This window comes from Pseudophryne corroboree, chromosome 10 (genome assembly GCF_028390025.1).
Source record: "Pseudophryne corroboree isolate aPseCor3 chromosome 10, aPseCor3.hap2, whole genome shotgun sequence".
Lineage (NCBI taxonomy): Eukaryota > Metazoa > Chordata > Amphibia > Anura > Myobatrachidae > Pseudophryne > Pseudophryne corroboree.
In genome coordinates, this window is record NC_086453.1 from 64,622,668 (window position 1) to 64,643,907 (window position 21,240).

The 21,240-nt window shown below is 47.4% G+C and overlaps 1 protein-coding gene and 1 long non-coding RNA gene across 4 annotated transcripts in view; one reads left to right on the top strand and one right to left on the bottom strand.

The window, feature by feature from the left end:
- Nucleotides 1-19,361, top strand: part of LOC134966022 (uncharacterized) — a 36,489-nt gene extending 17,128 nt beyond the window's left edge. The window contains exons 2-3 of the long non-coding RNA XR_010188569.1: nucleotides 18,243-18,333; nucleotides 19,277-19,361. This is a non-coding gene — a long non-coding RNA (uncharacterized LOC134966022). The remainder of the gene's footprint in view (nucleotides 1-18,242; nucleotides 18,334-19,276) is intronic.
- The window catches only part of PHLDB3 (pleckstrin homology like domain family B member 3), an 87,080-nt gene continuing 82,678 nt past the window's right edge, over nucleotides 16,839-21,240 (bottom strand). For all 3 annotated transcript variants that reach the window (XM_063942475.1, XM_063942473.1, XM_063942474.1), the window contains 2 exons: nucleotides 20,692-20,777; nucleotides 16,839-19,437 (listed from right to left, as the gene is read on the bottom strand). In XM_063942475.1, the coding sequence (XP_063798545.1) occupies nucleotides 19,303-19,437; nucleotides 20,692-20,777 (221 nt within the window). In that variant the 3' untranslated portion in view covers nucleotides 16,839-19,302. The remainder of the gene's footprint in view (nucleotides 19,438-20,691; nucleotides 20,778-21,240) is intronic.

A 21,240-nucleotide genomic window follows, 5' to 3' on the forward strand; every position in this document is an offset into this window, starting at 1 on the left:
CTCCTCAGCACACTGGCGCCATTTTTTCCTCACAGCTCCGTTGGAGGAAGGCTCCCTGACTCTCCCCTGCAGTCCTGCACTACAGAAACAGGGTAAAACAAGAGAGGGGGGGCATAAAATTGGCATATAAAGATATACAGCAGCTATATTAGGGAAAAACACTTATATAAGGTTATCCCTGTATATATATAGCGCTCTGGTGTGTGCTGGCAAACTCTCCCTCTGTCTCCCCAAAGGGCTAGTGGGGTCCTGTCCTCTATCAGAGCATTCCCTGTGTGTGTGCGGTGTGTCGGTACGTTGTGTCGACATGTATGAGGAGGAAAATGGTGTGGAGGCGGAGCAATTGCCTGTGTTAGTGATGTCACCCTCTAGGGAGTCGACACCTGACTGGATGATCTTATGGAAAGAATTACGTGATAGTGTCAGCACTTTACAAAAGTCTGTTGACGGCATGAGACAGCCGGATAATCAGTTAATACCTGTACAGGCGTCTCAAACACCGTCAGGGGCTCTAAAGCGCCCGTTACATCAGGTCGATACAGACACAGACACGGACACTGACTCCAGTGTCGACGGTGAAGAAACAAACGTATTTTCCAGTAGGGCTACACGTTACATGATCACGGCAATGAAGGAGGTTTTGAACATTTCTGATACTACAAGTACCACAAAAAAGGGTATTATGTGGGGTGTGAAAAAACTACCCGTAGTTTTTCCTGAATCAGATGAATTAAATGAGGTGTGTGATGAAGCGTGGGTTTCCCCGATAAAAAACTGCTAATTTCTAAAAAATTATTGGCATTATACCCTTTCCCGCCAGAGGTTAGGGCGCGCTGGGAAACACCCCCTAGGATGGATAAGGCGCTCACACGCTTATCAAAACAAGTGGCGTTACCGTCTCCTGATACGGCCGCCCTCAAGGAACCAGCTGATAGGAAGCTGGAAAATGTCCTAAAAAGTATATACACACATACTGGTATTATACTGCGACCAGCAATCGCCTCAGCCTGGATGTGCAGTGCTGGGGTGGCTTGGTCGGATTCCCTGACTGAAAATATTGATACCCTGGACAGGGACAATATATTATTGACTATAGAGCGTTTAAAAGATGCGTTTCTATATATGCGAGATGCACAGAGGGATATTTGCACTCTGGCATCAAGAGTAAGTGCGATGTCCATTTCTGCCAGAAGAGGATTATGGACGCGACAGTGGTCAGGGGATGCGGATTCCAAACGGCATATGGAAGTATTGCCGTATAAAGGGGAGGAGTTATTTGGGGTCGGTCTATCGGACTTGGTGACCACGGCAACGGCCGGGAAATCCACCTTTCTACCCCAAGTCACCTCGCAGCAGAAAAAGATACCGTCTTTTCAGGCTCAGTCCTTTCGTCCCCATAAGGGCAAGCGGGCAAAAGGCCACTCATATCTGCCCCGGGGCAGAGGAAGGGGAAAAAGACTGCAGCAGACAGCCTCTTCCCACGAACAGAAGCCCTCCCCCGCTTCTGCCAAGTCCTCAGCATGACGCTGGGGCCTTACAAGCGGACTCAGGCACGGTGGGGGCCCGTCTCAAGATTTTCAGCGCGCAGTGGGCTCACTCGCAAGTGGACCCCTGGATCCTGCAGGTAGTATCTCAGGGGTACAAATTGGAATTCGAGACGTCTCCCCCTCGCCGGTTCCTGAAGTCTGCTTTACCAACGTCTCCCCCCGACAGGGAGGCGATATTGGAAGCCATTTACAAGCTGTATTCCCAGCAGGTGATAATCAAGGTACCCCTCCTACAACAGGGAAAGGGGTATTATTTCACGCTGTTTGTGGTACCGAAGCCGGACGGCTCGGTGAGACCCATTTTAAATCTGAAATCCTTGAACACTTACATAAGAAGGTTCAAGTTCAAGATGGAGTCACTCAGAGCAGTGATAGCGAACCTGGAAGAAGGGGACTATATGGTGTCTCTGGACATCAAGGATGCTTACCTCCATGTCCCAATTTGCCCTTCTCACCAAGGGTACCTCAGGTTTGTGGTACAGAACTGTCATTATCAGTTTCAGACGCTGCCGTTTGGATTGTCCACGGCACCCCGGGTCTTTACCAAGGTAATGGCCGAAATGATGATTCTTCTTCGAAGAAAAGGCGTCTTAATTATCCCTTACTTGGACGATCTCCTGATAAGGGCAAGGTCCAGGGAACAGTTAGAGGTCGGAGTAGCACTATCTCAAATAGTACTACGACAGCACGGTTGGATTCTAAATATTCCAAAATCGCAGCTGATTCCGACGACACGTCTGCTGTTCCTAGGGATGATTCTGGACACAGTACAGAAAAAGGTGTTTCTCCCGGAGGGGAAAGCCAGGGAGTTATCCGACCTAGTCAGGAACCTCCTAAGACCAGGCCAGGTGTCAGTGCATCAATGCACAAAGGTCCTGGGAAAGATGGTGGCTTCTTACGAAGCGATTCCATTCGGCAGATTCCACGCAAGAACTTTTCAGTGGGATCTGCTGGACAAATGGTCCGGATCGCATCTTCAAATGCATCAGCGGATAACCCTGTCTCCAAGGACAAGGGTGTCTGTTACAGAGTGCTCATCTCCTAGAGGGCCGCAGATTCGGCATTCAGGATTGGGTCCTGGTGACCACGGATGCCAGCCTGAGAGGCTGGGGAGCAGTCACACAGGGAAGAAATTTCCAGGGCTTGTGGTCAAGCATGGAAACGTCACTTCACATAAATATCCTGGAACTAAGGGCCATTTACAATGCCCTAAGTCAGGCAAGGCCTCTGCTTCAGGGTCAGTCGGTGTTGATCCAGTCGGACAACATCACGGCAGTCGCCCACGTAAACAGACAGGGCGGCACAAGAAGCAGGAGGGCAATGACGGAAGTTGCAAGGATTCTTCGCTGGGCGGAAAATCATGTGATAGCACTGTCAGCAGTGTTCATTCCGGGAGTGGACAACTGGGAAGCAGACTTCCTCAGCAGACACGATCTCCACCCGGGGGAGTGGGGACTTCACCCAGAAGTCTTCCACATGATTGTGAACCGTTGGGAAAAACCAAAGGTGGACATGATGGCGTCCCGCCTCAACAAAAAACTGGACAGATATTGCGCCAGGTCAAGGGACCCTCAGGCAATAGCTGTGGACGCTCTGGTAACACCGTGGGTGTACCGATCAGTGTATGTGTTCCCTCCTCTACCTCTCATACCCAAGGTATTGAGAATCATAAGAAGGAGAGGATTAAAGACTATACTCGTTGCTCCGGATTGGCCAAGAAGGACTTGGTACCCGGAACTTCAAGAGATGCTCACGGAAGACCCGTGGCCTCTACCTCTAAGAAAGGACCTGCTCCAGCAGGGACCATGTCTGTTTCAAGACTTACCGCGGCTGCGTTTGACGGCATGGCGGTTGAACGCCGGATCCTGAAGGAAAAAGGCATTCCGGATGAAGTCATCCCTACCCTGATCAAAGCCAGGAAGGATGTAACTGTGCAACATTATCACCGTATTTGGCGTAAATATGTTGCGTGGTGTGAGGCCAGGAAGGCCCCTACAGAGGAATTTCAACTGGGTCGTTTCCTGCATTTCCTGCAAACAGGACTGTCTATGGGCCTAAAATTAGGGTCCATTAAGGTTCAAATTTCGGCCCTGTCAATATTCTTCCAAAAAGAACTAGCTTCAGTTCCTGAAGTTCAGACGTTTGTCAAGGGGGTACTGCATATACAGCCTCCTTTTGTGCCTCCAGTGGCACCTTGGGATCTCAATGTAGTTTTGGGATTCCTAAAATCACATTGGTTTGAACCACTCACCACTGTGGACTTAAAATATCTCACATGGAAAGTGGTAATGATGTTAGCCCTGGCTTCAGCCAGGCGTGTATCAGAATTGGCGGCTTTATCCTATAAAAGCCCTTACCTAATTTTTCATACGGATAGGGCAGAATTGAGGACTCGGCCTCAATTTCTTCCTAAGGTGGTTTCAGCATTTCACTTAAACCAGCCTATTGTGGTGCCTGCGGCTACTAGGGACTTGGAGGTTTCCAAGTTGCTAGACGTAGTCAGGGCCCTGAAAATATATGTTTCCAGGACGGCTGAAGTCAGAAAATCTGACTCGCTGTTTATCCTGTATGCACCCAACAAGCTGGGTGCTCCTGCTTCTAAGCAGACGATTGCTCGTTGGATTTGTAGTACAATTCAGCTTGCACATTCTGTGGCAGGCCTGCCACAGCCAAAATCTGTAAATGCCCATTCCACACGGAAAGTGGGCTCATCTTGGGCGGCTGCCCGAGGGGTCTCGGCTTTACAACTTTGCCGAGCAGCTACTTGGTCAGGGGCAAACACGTTTGCTAAATTCTACAAATTTGATACCCTGGCTGAGGAGGACCTGGAGTTCTCTCATTCGGTGCTGCAGAGTCATCCGCACTCTCCCGCCCGTTTGGGAACTTTGGTATAATCCCGATGGTCCTTACGGAGTCCCCAGCATCCACTCAGGACGTTAGAGAAAATAAGAATTTACTTACCGATAATTCTATTTCTCATAGTCCGTAGTGGATGCTGGGCGCCCATCCCAAGTGCGGATTGTCTGCAATACTTGTACATAGTTATTGTTACAAAAATCGGGTTATTATTGTTGTGAGCCATCTTTTCAGAGGCTCCTTTTTTATCATGCTGTTAACTGGGTTCACATCACAAGTTGTACGGTGTGATTGGTGTGGCTGGTTTGAGTCTTACCCGGGATTCAAAATCCTTCCTTATTGTGTACGCTCGTCCGGGCACAGTATCCTAACTGAGGCTTGGAGGAGGGTCATAGGGGGAGGAGCCAGTGCACACCAGGTAGTCCTAAGGCTTTTTACTTTGTGCCCAGTCTCCTGCGGAGCCGCTATTCCCCATGGTCCTTACGGAGTCCCCAGCATCCACTACGGACTATGAGAAATAGAATTATCGGTAAGTAAATTCTTATTTTTATATACATACATGTATATGAAAGATTCTTTCAAATTTACCACCGAATTGTAATTTCTTTGTAGTAATTAAAGATGTTATGATTTTAATTTTAGATTTTAGGGCCCCACTGTCTTAAGTACCCCCGGGCCCCCCGAAGCCTTAATCCAGCTCTGGGTAAGGCTGAGAGAAAGGGGGGATGAGGGTGATAGAATCAGGGGGATAATGAGGCTGAGAGACATAGGGTGGTAAAAACTCAGACATAGGGGGTAAAAGTGACAAAAACGGGGAATGAGGCTGAGAGACACAGGGGGTGGATGAGGCTCAGAGATGTAGGGGGTAAGGGTGATAGAAAGATGGGATGAGGGTGAGATACATGGGCTAATGAGGGTGACATGGGCTAATGAGGGAGAGGGACACAGAGGGGGATGAGGGTGAGAGACAGGGGGTGGATGAAGCTCAGAGACATAGGGGGTAAGAGTGGGAGAATGAGAGTGAGACACAAGGGGGAATGAGGCTGAGAGAGACAGTGGGTGGATGAGGCCCAGAGACGTAGGGGGTAAGGGTGATAGAAAGAGGCAATGAGGGTGAGATACATGTGCTGATGAGGGTGAGAGACACAGGGGTGGATGAGGCTCAGACACATAGGGGGTAAGAGCGGGAGAATGAGAGTGAGAGACATGGGCTAATGATGGTGAGAGACACAAGGGGGAATGAGGCCGAGAGACACAGTGGGTGGATGAGGCTCAGAGACATAGGGGGTAAGAGCGGGAGAAAGGGAGAATGAGAGAGTGAGAGACACTGGGGGGGGGGATGAGGCTGAGAGACACAGGGGGTGGATGTGGCTCAGAGACATAGGGGGTAAGAGTGGGCGAAAGGAAGAATGAGGGTGAGAGACACAAGGGGGAATGAGGCCGAGAGACACAGGGGGTGGATGAGGCTCAGAGACATAGGGGGTAAGAGCGGGAGAATGAGAGAGTGAGAGACACCGGGGGGGGGATGAGGCTGAGAGACACAAGGGGTGTATGTGGCTCAGAGACATAGGGGGTAAGAGTGGGCGAAAGGAAGAATGAGGGTGAGAGACACAAGGGGGAATGAGGCCGAGAGACACAGGGGGTGGATGAGGCTCAGAGACATAGGGGGTAAGAGCGGGAGAAAGGGAGAATGAGAGAGTGAGAGACACTGGGGGGGGGGGATGAGGCTGAGAGACACAGGGGGTGGATGTGGTTCAGAGACATAGGGGGTAAGAGCGGGAGAAAGGAAGAATGAGGGTGAGAGACACAAGGGGGGGATGAGGCTGAGAGACACAGGGGGTGGTTGAGGCTCAGAGACAGAAGGGGTAAGGGTGATAGACAGAGGGGATGAGGGTGAGATACATGGGCTAATGAGGGTGAGAGACACAAGTGTGGATGAGGGAGAGACACGGGGTGAATGAGGTTGATAGACACAGGGGGTGAGGGTGAAAGAAAGGGGTAATGAGGGTGACAAAAACATGAGTGTGCTGGGCCCCAAGATTCTATTGCCAGCCCCGAGTAAAGCAGGCCGGAGATTGAATTTGGGCATGGCATGCTTAGGGCGGCTATCCCTCATCTGCTCATACAGATTCAGGAGGTTCAGATCTATATAGGACAAATGAAGAGATGTCGCCATCCAGTGCTACAATGGTGAAATACAACTTCAATCATAAAACAGCAAATCAAGTGGCCTGGCATACCGGCGAATAAACGAAAATATGCTCATCACTTTGGCTTTACATACATCCTTATCAGTCCTCGTTTGTATAAAGATCAGTACTCTCCAAATAGTAACATTTTCCTTTTTGTGTGGGCTGGTGACACGTTGAAAAAATTCTGTGGCAGTTTCCTCTCTATCAATTGGATATTAGCCTGCAACGAGCTTTCATTCCATCTTTATGTCCTGCTTTCGCAATACCACAAATTTCAGCCAAGTATGATCAATCAGGTTACGGTCTATTCCCGTAAATCACAGGAATAGACAGGAACATTACTCTTGTACGATAACATGTTATTTCACCATTATTGCACCAGAGGGCGCCATCTCTTCACTTCACTTGTCCTATTACATTTACGTATGATTCGAGTGGATAAGGGGGGGGGGGGTGCAGCCATCTAAAAGGCTAAGGAGGCATTGGCTAGCACCAGAGCCAGATTTACACACCAAATATGAGCCAAAGGATACATCTGGGCATTATACACGAGTGCAGCAGTATAAATTCCAGGAAATATGGTGAGTTTTGATCAGAGATGTGCAGAAACCATAAGCACCTGCCATAGACCCTTTACTCCAGAGTTTTGGCTATAAAAATGATTAGAATAATGCAAAGAAGATATTTCAAACATATTCTTTGTATTTTTCATATACTATATACAGTGAAAACTCTGGTACAAACGTAAGTATGACAGGAACGGCTCTGCCTCACCTGCCTCACCCCACCGCAAATCACTGCAGGGCGCTACATGATGCCACATAGAAGTTTGGGGATTGCTAAAGACTATGGACTCAGTATACTGGATTTTTCTTCTCAAATCATCAATACATATAATCCAATGCATTACATTGGACATACAACACAACATCACTGATGCAAAAATAAGATTTTAAACATACCGGTAAATCTTTATCTCCTAGTCCGTAGAGGATGCTGGGGACTCCGTAAGGACCATGGGGTAGAGACGGGCTCCGCAGGAGACATGGGCACTCTAAGACTTTAGATGGGTGTGTGAACTGGCTCCTCCCTCTATGCCCCTCCTCCAGACCTCAGTTAAAGAACTGTGCCCAGAGGAGACGGACAGTACGAGGAAAGGATTTTTGTTAATCTAAGGGCGAGATACATACCAGCCCACACCATACACACCGTACAACATGGTATATACTAAACCAGTTAACAGCATGAACAAAACAGCATCAGCCAGAGACTGATCTCAACTGTAACATAACCCTTATGGAAGCAACAACTATGGCCCTCATTCCGAGTTGTTCGCTCGCAAGCTGCTTTTAGCAGCTTTGCACACGCTAAGCCGCCGCCTACTGGGAGTGAATCTTAGCTTATCAAAATTGCGAACGAAAGATTAGCAAAATTGCGAATAGACACTTCTTAGCAGTTTCTGAGTAGCTCCACACTTACTCGGCATCTGCGATCAGTTCAGTCAGTTTCGTTCCTGGTTTGACGTCACAAACACACCCAGCGTTCGCCCAGACACTCCTCCGTTTCTCCAGCCACTCCCGCTTTTTTCCCAGAAACGGTAGCGTTTTTTCGCACACACCCATAAAACGGCCTGTTTCCGCCCAGAAACACCCACTTCCTGTCAATCACATTACGATCACCAGAACGAAGAAAAAACCTCGTAATGCCGTGAGTAAAATACCTAACTGCATAGCAAATTTACTTGGCGCAGTCGCACTGCGGACATCGCGCATGCGCATTAGCGACTAATCGCTCCGTTGCGAGAAAAAAATAACGAGCGAACAACTCGGAATGACCCCCTATATACAAGCCTTGCAGAAATAGTCCGCACTGGGATGGGCGCCCAGCATCCTCTACGGACTGGGAGAAAAAGATTTACCGGTAGGTTTAAAATCTTATTTTCTCTTACGTCCTAGAGGATGCTGGGGACTCCGTAAGGACCATGGGGATTATACCAAAGCTCCAGACCGGGCGGGAGAGTGCGGATGACTCTGCAGCACCGATTGAGCAAACATGAGGTCCTCATCAGCCAGGGTATCAAACTTGTAGAATTTTGCAAAAGTGTTTGAACCCGACCAAGTAGCTGCTCGGCAAAGCTGCAATGCAGAGACGCCTCGGGCAGCCGCCCAAGAAGAGCTCACCTTACTAGTGGAATGGGCCTTTACCGAATTTGGTAACGACCATCCAGCCGTAGAATGAGCCTGCTGAATCGTGTTACAGATCCAGCGAGCAACAGTCTGCTTAGAAGCAGGAGCGCCAATCTTGTTGGCTGCATACAGGACAAACAGTGCCTCTGTTTTCCTAACCCGAGCCGTCCTGGCTACATAAATTTTTAAGGCCCTGACTACATCAAGGGACTTGGAATCCTCCAAGTCACCCGTAGCCACAGGCACCACAATAGGTTGGTTCATCTGAAACGACGAAACCACCTTAGGTAGAAATTGAGGTCGAGTTCTCAACTCTGCTCGATCCACATGGAAAATCAGATAGGGGCTCTTGTGAGACAAAGCCGCCAATTCGGACACCCGCCTCGCAGATGCCAAGGCCAACAACATGACCACTTTCCAAGTGAGAAATTTCAATTCAACCGTTTGAAGAGGTTCAAACCAGTGTGATTTAAGGAACTGTAAGGACCACGTTAAGGTCCCACGGTGCCACTGTGGGCACAAAAGGAGGTTGGATGTGCAGCACTCCCTTTACAAAAGTCTGGACTTCTGGGAGAGAAGCCAATTCCTTCTGAAAGAATATAGATAAGGCCGAAATCTGCACCTTAATGGAGCCTAACTTTAGGCCCATATCCACTCCTGTCTGTAGAAAGTGGAGAAAACGACCCAGCTGAAAATCTTCCAAAGGAGCATTCTTGGTTTCACACCAAGACACATATTTCCTCCAGATACGGTGATAATGCTTCGCCGTTACCTCCTTCCTAGCTTTGATTAGAGTAGGGATGACTTCCCCCGGAATACCTTTCCTAGCTAGGATTTGGTGTTCAACCGCCATGCCGTCAAACGTAACCGCGGTAAGTCTTGGAACACACCGAGCCCCTGTTGCAACAGGTCTTCCCTGGGAGGAAGAGGCCACGGATCTTCTGTGAGCATTTCCTGAAGATATGAATACCAGGCCCTTCGAGGCCAATCTGGAACAATGAGTATTGTCTGCACTCTTGTTCGTCTTATGATTCTCAATATTTTTGAGATGAGTGGAAGTGGAGGGAACACATAGACTGCCTGAGGGTCCCTCGACCTGGAACAATACGTCCAAAGCTTTTTGTTGAGACGTGACGCCATCATGTCTATTTGAGGAAGTCCCGAACGACTTGTTACCTCTGCAAAGACTTCTTGATGAAGACCCCACTCTCCTGGATGGAGATCGTGTCTGCTGAGGAAGTCTGCCTCCCAGTTGTCTACTCCCGGAATGAAGACTGCTGACAGAGCGCTTACATGATTTTCCGTCCAGCGAAGAATCCTGGTGGCTTCTGCCATTGCTGCTCTGCTCCTTGTCCCGCCTTGGCGGTTTACATGCGCCACGGCTGTGACATTGTCTGACTGAATCAGAACGGGTAGGTTTCGAAGAAGATTCTCCGCTTGTTGTAGGCTCTTAATTCCAGCACATTGATGTGTAGACGAGCCTCCTGGCTTGACCATATTCCCTGAAAATTTCTTCCTTGTGTGACTGCTCCCCACCCTCGGAGGCTCGCGTCCGTGGTCACAAGAACCCAATCTTGAATGCCGAACCTGCGACCCTCTAGAAGGTGAGCACTCTGAAGCCACCACAGGAGAGACACCCTGGCCCGGGGGGACAGGCTTATTCTCTGATGCATTTGTAGATGGGACCCTGACCACTTGTCCAGAAGGTCCCACTGAAAAGTTCTCGCATGGAACCTGCCGAACGGAATGGCCTCGTAGGCCGCCACCATCTTTCCCAATACTCGAGTGCATTGATGAACTGACACTCTTTTTGGTTTTAGCAGGTCCTTGACCATGTTCTGGAGTTCCTGGGCTTTTTCCGTTGGGAGAAAAACCCTCTTTTTTTCCCGTGTCTAGAACCATGCCCAAAAATGACAGCCGAGTTGTCGGAACCAACTGCGACTTTGGTAGATTTAGAATCCAGCCGTGTTGTTGTAGTACTCTCAGGGAGAGAGACACGCTTTTTAGTAACTGATCTCTTGATCTTGCCTTTATCAGGAGATCGTCCAAGTATGGGATAATTGTGACTCCTTGCTTGCGCAGGAGCACCATCATTTCCGCCATTACCTTTGTGAAAATTCTCGGGGCCGTGGAAAGCCCAAACGGCAACGTCTGAAACTGGTAATGACAATCCTGTACAGCGAATCTCAGGTACGCCCGATGAGGCGGATATATGGGGACATGAAGGTATGCATCCTTTATGTCTAGTGACACCATAAAATCCCCCCCTTCCAGGCTGGAGATCACTGCCCGGAGAGATTCCATCTTGAATTTGAACCTTTTCAAATATAAGTTCAGGGATTTTAGATTCAGAATTGGTCTGACCGAGCCATCCGGCTTCGGGACCACAAATAGGGTTGAATAAAACCCCTTCCCCTGATGCATTAGGGGAACCTTGATAATCACCTGCTGTTGACACAGCTTTTGTATGGCAGCTGAACCTATTTCCCTCTCTGGGGGAGAAGCTGGTAAGGCCGATTTGAAAAATCGGTGTGGAGGCACCTCTTCGAACTCCAGTCTGTAGCCCTGGGATACCATTTCGACCACCCAAGGTTCCAAATCCGACTGAACCCAGACTTGGCTGAAGAGCCGAAGACGTGCCCCCACCGGTGCGGACTCCCTCAGCGGAGCCCCAGCGTCATGCGGTGGATTTTGTAGAGGCCGGGGAGGACTTTGTTCCTGGGAACTAGCCGTAGCTGGTGTTCTTTTCCCTCTACCTCTGACGAGGAAGGAAGAGCCCCGACCCTTTCTGAACTTATGCGACCGAAAGGACTGCATCTGGTATTGAGGTGTTTTCTTTTGCTGTGGGGGAATGTAAGGCAAAAAAGAAGACTTACCCGCGGTAGCTGTGGAAACCAGGTCCACGAGGCCCTCCCTAAATAAAACTTCACCTTTGTAAGGCAAAGCCTCCATATGTCTCTTTGAATCAGCATCACCTGTCCATTGACGGGTCCACAGGGACCTTCTAGCAGAAACTGCCATGGCATTGGCTCTTGAACCCAACAGCCCAATATCTCTTGCAGCCTCTCTCATATATAACGCTGCATCCTTAATGTGACCCAAGGTCAACAAAATATTATCTTTATCTAGGGTGTCAATGTCAGATGACAAGTTATCTGCCCACGCTGCAATTGCGCTACCCACCCATGCCGACACTACTGCCGGTCTGAGCAGGGCACCCGTAGTCGTATAAATTGATTTTAAGGTAGTTTCCTGTCTGTGATCCGCAGGATCCTTGAGGGCTGCCGTGTCCGGGGACGGTAGTGCAACCTTTTTGGACAAGCGTGTCAAGGCCTTGTCCACCGTGGGCGAGGATTCCCACCGTAACCTGTCCTTGGAGGGGAAAGGATACGCCATAATAATTCTCTTGGTAACCTGCAGTCTCTTGTCTGGAGTTTCCCAAGCCTTTTCAAATAAAAGCGTTCAGCTCATAAGATGGGGGAAACGTTACCTCAGGTTTCTTTTCCTTAAACATGCAGACCCTCGTGTCAGGTACAGAGGGGTCCTCTGTGATATGCAAAACATCTTTTATTGCAATAATCATATATTGAATACTCTTGGCCACCCTTGGGTGTAACCTTGCATCATCATAGTCGACACTGGAGTTGTAATCCGTGTCGGTATCAGTGTCTGCTATCTGGGAAAAGGGACGTTTATGGGACCCTGAGGGGTCTTGTGACACAGTCAAAGCCATGGATTGACTCCCTGCTTTTTCCTTGGACTCTGCTTTGTCCAATCTCTTATGTAATAAGGTTACATTAGCATTTAAAACATTCCACATATCCAACCAATCAGGTGTCGGCTGTGCCGACAGAGACACCACCACCATCTGCTCTGCATCCTCCCTAGACGAGCCTTCCACTTCAGACATGTCGACACACAAGTACTGACACCCCCACACACACTGGGATATATGAATATGGGGACAGCCCCCAAATAAGGCCCTTTGGGGAGACAGAGAGAGAGTATGCCAGCACACACCCAGCGCCACTAGATACTGAAGACAAAGTCCCAGCCTGTACAGCGCTTTTTATATATAATTTGCACCAAATAAATGTGCCCACCCCCCCTCGTTTTTTGTCCCGTTACTTGTTCAGCAGTGGAGAGTCCGGGAGCAGCTTCTCTGCAGCATGCTGTGGAGAAAATGGCGCTGGTTAGTGCTGGAGGATCAAGCCCCGCCCCCTCTACGGCGGGCTTCGGTCCCGCTCATTTTTTTATACTGGCGGGGGTTTTATAATATACTGCCTCCGCAGTATCTAATAATGGTGCCAGTGTTATGGGAGGTAATTATTGCTGCCCAGGTCGCCCCCCCTGCGCCCTGCACCCTTGCTGTGCCTTGTGTGTGTGTGGAAACAATGGCGCGCTGCGCGGTACCTCTCTGAAGATCTGAAGTCTTCTGCCGCCTTTGAAGTTTTCTTACTTCATATACTTACCCGGCTTCTATCTTCAGGCTCTGTGAGGAGGACGGCGGCGTGGCTCCGGGACGAACAGAGAGGACGACACCCGTGTTCCGACCCTCTGGAGCTAATGGTGTCCAGTAGCCTAAGAAGCAGAGCCTATCAGTAAAGTAGGTCTGCTTCTCTCCCCTCAGTCCCACGAAGCAGGGAGCCTGTTGCCAGCAGTGCTCCCTGAAAATAAAAAACCTAACAAAAGTCTTTTCAGAGAAACTCGGGAGAGCTCCCCTGCAGTGCATCCAGTCTCCTCTGGGCACAGGATCTAACGGAGGTCTGGAGGAGGGGCATAGAGGGAGGAGCCAGTTCACACCCATCTAAAGTCTTAGAGTGCCCATGTCTCCTGCAGAGCCCGTCTATACCCCATGGTCCTTACGGAGTCCCCAGCATCCTCTAGGACGTAAGAGAAATATCATTAATACAACTTATAATATAATAAACTAAAAATATTGTTGCAATAAATATATTTCATTTAGGGGCCTATTTATCAATTACTATCTGCAGGTTATTCTTCCGAAAACACACGTTTTTGAAGAATACAAGAAAATACTAAGTTTCCCTCAAATGTATGTATCGGGGACCACAGCAAAAGCAGTGCCCATAGGTTTCTGTAGGGGCTGCTCTATTGTGGAATTTACCAAGCTCTGGAATGCAAAGCCATTGTAGCCTATGGGCTACTTCCTGCACTTACCAGGAGAGGGATACTTAGGATCCCTGCCCAGCAATGGCCAGCAGAAGGAATGTGATCGCATTAGCAATCACTTCCCTTCTTACACATCGCAGGGTTTAGGACCCCCTTAATGCACTAACGCGCCCCTTGTTTGATTTATTCTAGACTGATGTTTCTCGCAATGATGATTCATGTATGTATGGGGGAATCTCAGACGCTTATCCCTGTAACAATGATGGTTATAATGAAGGCTACTCTAAAGCAGTATGTTAGTGTAAGATCAGAAAAGTTGACTTTCGTACCTGTAACCCATTTCTAGGGCATTTGTGTTGTTTGTTGGGGTTTTTTTGCACCATGCACCCGATTGAGACACACTGTTGACTTGTGGTGCACATTGTTCTCTCCTCAGAGTGTTACTTGCCGTACATTGGGGGTAATTCAGATCTGATCGCTAGGCAGCAATTTTTGCAGCCCTGCGATCAGATAGTCACCGCCTACAGGGGGAGTGTATTTTAGCTGTGCAAGTGTGCAATCGCATGTGTAGCAGAGCTGTACAAACTGATTTTGTGCAGTCTCTGAGTAGCCCGGGACTTACTCAGCCGCTGCGATCACATCAGCCTGTCCAGCACCGGAATTGACGTCAGGAACCCTCCCTGCAAAAGCATGGACATGCCTGCGTTTTTCCAAACACTCACTGAAAACGGCTCGGTTGACACCCACAAATGCCCTCTTCCTGTCAATCTCCTTGCGATCGCCCATGCAAATGGATCATTCGCACAAAGCAATCGCTGAGTGGCGATCCGCTTTGTAGTCATGTGACGCACCTGTGCATTGCGGTGCATATGCATGCACAGTTTGCGTCTGATCGCCCGCTGTGCGAAATCGCACAGCAGAGATCAGGTCTGAATCGGAACCATTGTCACTTGTTACACAGTTAGGTTGCATTATCATTCACATCATGCATGTTGGTTCATCTTGCAAAATGGCTTCCTCTCCTCAGTGTACAGACCCTCATTCATTCTTATTTGAACTATTACTTCTAATGTTTGTTAAAAGTACTTCAGAATTCACTATAATGTTCTATAGAACGTTATAATGCTGCACTTCTTTAATTTTGAGCATTCACTAAAGCTTCCTCTTTTTCTGGGATTTCCTCATGACAAATCATGGGACCAGGCCATATTCATTTAAATGTGGACTGGTTAAAGGAAGTGGGTCCCCTGTTAATAGAGACGTTGTACTTTCTATAAGTACTGTCTGAATACAATGGTAATAAATAACATATTACATATGATATTAAAAGTCGCCAAGGAGACCTGTTAGCATATAGAATGGGTTAGAGCAGGCCTAGCCAACCTGTGGCTCTCCAGATGTTGTGAAACTACACATCCCAGCATGCCCTGCCACAGTTTTATCACTTCCGAACAGCAAAACTGTTGCAAGGCATGATGAGACTTGTAGTTTAACAACATCTGGAGAGCCACAGGTTGGCCAGGCCTGGGTTAGAGGGTGCATATTTGTATGAGGCTGGGCACACATCAGACGATCCTGTGGATTGAAGCGACATATCGTACACAGTCTGATGTGTACCCATGATTGCGCACTCTTGCCCGCCAACATCAGGATCATCTCATTTGGTGTTCTGCACATCAGATGAGATGACCCGGCAACCTACGGCATGCAGCTGAATGCAGCTTCTAAACGATATATTATGCTTTGTGTACGGGCGACCGATGTATCATTATAATCGGCTGTCCCGTCAGCCACGACCTAACGGGTGTGGATCATAGGATCGACAGTAACTAAGTCGACAGTCATTAGGTCAACCACTATTTGTCGACAGTGACTAGGTTGACACCTGGAATAGGTCGACATGGAAAACTGTTGACATGAGTTTATTTAAAAAAATTGTGTAGTTTTCTTCATAAAGTGACCGGGAACCACAATTAGTGCACCATATCCCCTTGCATAGCAAGGTCAAGGTGCCTCCCTCCACTACCATTGCGCTCGGCACAGGTTACTATTCCCAATCGTAGGCCACGTGGATCGTAAAGTATGAAAAATGAAGAAAAAAAAATGTGAAAAACTCATGTCGACTTTTTCATGTGTCGACCTTTGACAGGCCGACCTAATGCATGTCATGTGTCAACCTAATGAGTGTCGCCCTAAAGACCTGATCCCGTTCTAACATGTACCCAGCCAATGAGTGGAGAATTTGCTTTTAATGCTTACCTCAACAGTTTCATGTATGTCCAGCAATGGTTGCTAATAAACAAACACACACACACACACACACACACACACACACACACACACACACCAGGTTGGCCCGATCTGGGAGATCAATATTATGAATCCCGGTACAACACAAAGATGGTGTCTTACAATTATGTGTGCCCCTTCCCCTTTCATATTCTTGGTTTCCCCTGCTCTAGAGATGGTAGAAAGGATGTCAGACCCTGCCGGTAATACAGTGTGATCCTGTACCATGCCATATAGTGTAGGCCACAGGTAAAACAAAATGGTGTATGGTGTTATAGCAGCTTGCCACAAAACACAACGTTGTGTTTTATGGTGGTGAAAGAGGAAATAAGTTACTAGCTCCTTACAGACAAAAACACCACTTTCAGCCACCTAGTAGTTTCAGCAGTAGCTTGCAGGTAATTTAGCAGACCGGAAGTGTGCCATTTATAGATGTATGGTATAGTATGGTGAAAAAGATAACTATATCATTGCTAGAGGTCTAATTACTGAAGAGCACAGGAACCAGAATCTTGCTTAGCCCTCCTGGCTCTATGATGCTGCAGGAAACGGTAGAGTGGGCCACGCAATACAGTGTTAACTGAGGACGAAACAGTCTACCTTTTTGCACCAGACACAACCATCATCACCAAAAATAATTCAACATGTTTTTTATTTATATTGTCAAGTATAATAAATAAAATAAAGGTGGCATTTGTTATAAAAGGCATACCCTTCCCACCCCCTTCACCAGAGAAAAATACCCCGGAATATACAAATTATACACACAGTCCTGAACACTGTGACAGAAGACCAGAGGAAGGGCTTATACTTGCAACACTGGCCACAGAAAACATAAATCTGTACAATGGTCTGCTTTCTCACTTACATCAGCCATCATTACACGCCATACAATCTGTGTGCCTACCACAGATACCCAGTGGTGCAGCCATTTTGTGACCAAAACCAATAGTCAGGCAACTAGCTAACGAAGACCTGGGTGTGGTATAGAAGATGGATAGTAATCAGATAGATAATTAATAGGTCTACCCCATATGATCGACAGGGTCAAAAGGTCAATATGGAAAAGGTCGACATGGAAATGGTTGACACGTGTTTAGGTGTAATTTTATATGTTCCACAATCAGTGCAAATGTAAACCCTCGTGGGGCAAGGTTACTATTTCCAGTCGTAGTCCACATGGATGGTAGATCAAGCAAAAGTTGAAAAATACGTGAAACCCCCCAAAAAATACTTGTGTCAACCATTGTCATGTCAACCTTTTGAACCTGTCGACCTTAAGAGTGGTCTATCCTTTGACCCTGTTGACTGTCTATCTAGACACTGTCAACCTGTCATTTGCATACCCTAAGAACTAGTGACATCCCTGATATATGAGGTACAAACTGCCTTATGCCTCAGGTAGGAGATCTTTTTTTACTACAATGAGATGCAGAATGCGAGGTTAGCAGTTCCCAGTGAACTTCAATTTTGTAACTATTTGTTCAGTCTACAAAATGGCTGCCTTCACTCTGCACAGGCCAAACATTCACCTTAAAACCAGATATATTTTTTGGGGTGGAAACAAAAACACAAAAGCATTGTCCTGCGGGCCTGCCTCAAAAACAAGCCGGTAAGGGTTGAGCCATCCAAAACGTATTCCCCAATGTTTCCTGTCTGCAATCATAAATCACTGCAAAATATGGTCATGATCTGATGCACAAATGTGCTGCAACCCGCAGCAACTAATCAGATATCAGCTTCTACACTGATGTGAGGAATTCTCTGATTGGTTGCTATGGCTACAGCACAGCACCGTGTTATTTAATAGGCCTTTGTCTGGCTTCACTGGGGCCTGTGAGCACAGTTGGAAAATACAGATCTGCAACAAATAAAGCATATACTTATACTGAGACACCTCCAAGCATAACCCACGACACTCAAATATGTAAAATCGGACCCGCCCCCGGTCCGCTCCAACCCTGCCCTGATCTGTCCCGCAATGGCTTCCTTATGGATTAAATTCTGTGTATTTTCACATAATCCTTATCCCCTTTCAGATTCGCGATCCTGAACTCTTCCGGCAAAATCAGGACTGTTAGGAGTTGCATCCAACATTTGCTGGTCAGTACCGTGCCATTATGGCATCAGGTAAGCCACGTTTCTCCAAAGTCAATATCCTCCCTGCAAGGTGCAGTTGGGCCAGTATGGGAAAGGTGGGCATTTATCTCACTGGCTTTTTGTAGGGCGTTATAATCCAGCCAAAACTACAAAGCACCTAGCCCAAAAGCATAATCTATAATGCTGCTTATTGTATGACCAAAGCCAGAAGGACAAAGCACCAAATGTGCAGTTTCTTCTTTACTGCAGCTGTAGCTAGAGTCCACCTCCCAGAGAGGCCAACAATACGTAGCCTTGTGGAGTCAGCGACGGTGTCTATGTTGGCTAGAAGGTAGGTACCAGCCATTGTTGTGCTTATAATTATTGGTTTTGAAGCATCCTCTTAATGGCTATTATATGCTCCAATCCCAATGCCATTGGCCAATGATGGTTACACAGCCTCTATTAGTAGCCAGCAGATAATTCCTGCTGTGTCACTTTGACAATCCAACATTAAAGTTCACTTGTCGCCGCAAAATGGAGGCTGCCATTTTTGTGTAGTTGACAGTTGCACTTTAACCTTTCCCATACTCTGACAGAGATTCCTGGTATGTATGTAAAAGGCACAGAAAACCGCAGTTATTTACAATAAAGCATATAAACAGTGGTATTTCACAATTTCTAGAAACATCTAGAATTAAACAGTTAACAAAATGTGTGTGTGTGTATATATATATATATATATATATATATATATATATATATATATATTTTTTTTTTTTTTATACAAGTCTCTAAATAGAACAAATAATGTACACCAGGTAACATCTGGTAAAACGTCACATCTTCTTTCATACGGCACATAAGAGTCTTTCTGGATTTTTCTCCTGTCCAGGCTGCCGCGTTTCTCTCACAAGTTCCTTCTCTTTATAACAAGTCTGTATAATGAATGTGTTCCTCTACTTTGTGCCCACTCTCCCTTGTTTCTTCTCAGGGTCCTGGCACAAGTCACAAAAGGCCTCAGTACTTCAAGTTTTCCTCAGCTGCAGTAACCATGACATCCATCCAGATCCTCATGGCCTCCGGGGTTGGAGCCACCATACAGAACAGCCGTTCGAAGGTCTTCAAACAAAACGTTAGCTTGGGGTGTGGGCTCTGGAAAAGGGAAAACACTGCTATTCTCACGCTCTTTTAAAAGACCACAAGATGTGGCACATCTCCGTAACATACTAAAATTAGTATTTCAAAGATGGCTGCTTTAACAGCACGTAATAACAAACTTCCTGTCCTCAAGTCCAATCATGACCTATTACAGAGGACAATAGTTGCCACTCAGCTCTATACTGTAGCAAGTGCACAAAGTGTATATTCAGCTCTGTCTGGGGGTGTTACATGTTGCATGTTTATACTGAACCTGAAATATAATTTTTCTCCTAATAAATAATAATATGAAGCAAAATAAATGTATTTTGCACTTAACCCCACCTTTCAGTGGGGTTATCCTCACCAGACCACGAATGTCACAACTGGGCAGGCATTTACATGTGCCCACCCAGCTGTGATGTCCGTCACTGGCAGCCTCTGCAACATGTGTAAGGGAGGTCAGCTGACCAGCCGTACACACAGCACAATGCGCCGATATATATGCAGATATATTGGCCATCGGCGGTGCTGCAGGGCCAACTCGATATCTCTGAATAACGTCATCCACCGACAGATCGCTGGTACAACCCTCCGACACACTCATAATATTGAATGGCCGATATATCGGCCAGTGTGTACCCGGCGTTAGACTCTGGGGCTGATGCAGAGCTGAATTGACGTCTGTTTGCTGAGCGTATCCAGTGTGTTTTTGCACCACACCTAAGTATCAATCGTATCTACTCCTACGATGTAAAAGACAGTGGGTGGGATGCACTAACCCTCGCCAGTACATCCCGCCAGACATCACAGTGGCTTCGCATTGATACTAATCACGTATGCACTGACATATGCGATTAGTACTGCAAAGGACAGCTCTGCCGATAAGAGAGCCACAGACACTGGACTTCCAGGTTTATGACCCAGGAGTCCATCTGCACATGTGCAGAGTGACGGGGAAGTGGGGGTTTTCTAGGATTGGATCCCTCTGACAGTGCAATGCGGAAAGTAGCCCATAGGCTTCTTTAGGGTAAAGCCAGAAAAGCTGGCATTGCCCTCCGCAGTGAAGCCCTGGCTTCTAGAGCTTAGTGCATATGGAAATGCAGTAAAAACACAAAACAACTGGGTTTCTACTGCATTTTTTCTTAAACACATCCCGCCCAGTGCCCACTGGATGCCTATACAAACCCAAAAGTGTGTGCCCAAGACCTGCAAATCCCTAACAAGCAGCAGTTTGGAGAATAGATATCTTCCCATTGGGTTACTCACCTTAAAAGCACTGCGCAGATGGTCATAATAAACCTCCTCTATGGCCTGGAAATAGATCACCCCCTTCAGCTTCTGCTCTTCTTTGTCTGCAGAAACATAGATGGATGAGCAGATATGTCAGCATTTATAACTGGTGGATGGTGATGTCAGCAGTATAACTGGTGGATAGTGAGGTCAGCAGTATAACTGGTGGATAGTGATGTCAGCATTTATAACTGGTGGATAGTGATGTCAGCATTTATAACTGGTGGATAGTGATGTCAGGAGTATAACTGGTGGATAGTGATGTCAGCATTTATAACTGGTGGAGAGTGATGTCAGCATTTATAACTGGTGGAGAGTGATGTCAGCATTTATAACTGGTGGAGAGTGATGTCAGCATTTATAACTGGTGGATAGTGACGTGAAACGGGGGCGCGGCCACGCAAATTAGGGGGCGTGGCCACGCCTACGTCATTTTAGGGGGCGGTGCGGCCCACAGACGCTACTATAGAGAGCGTCTGTGGCCGGCGACGTCACTGTTGGGGGCGTGCCCAGCACCTCCGTCGG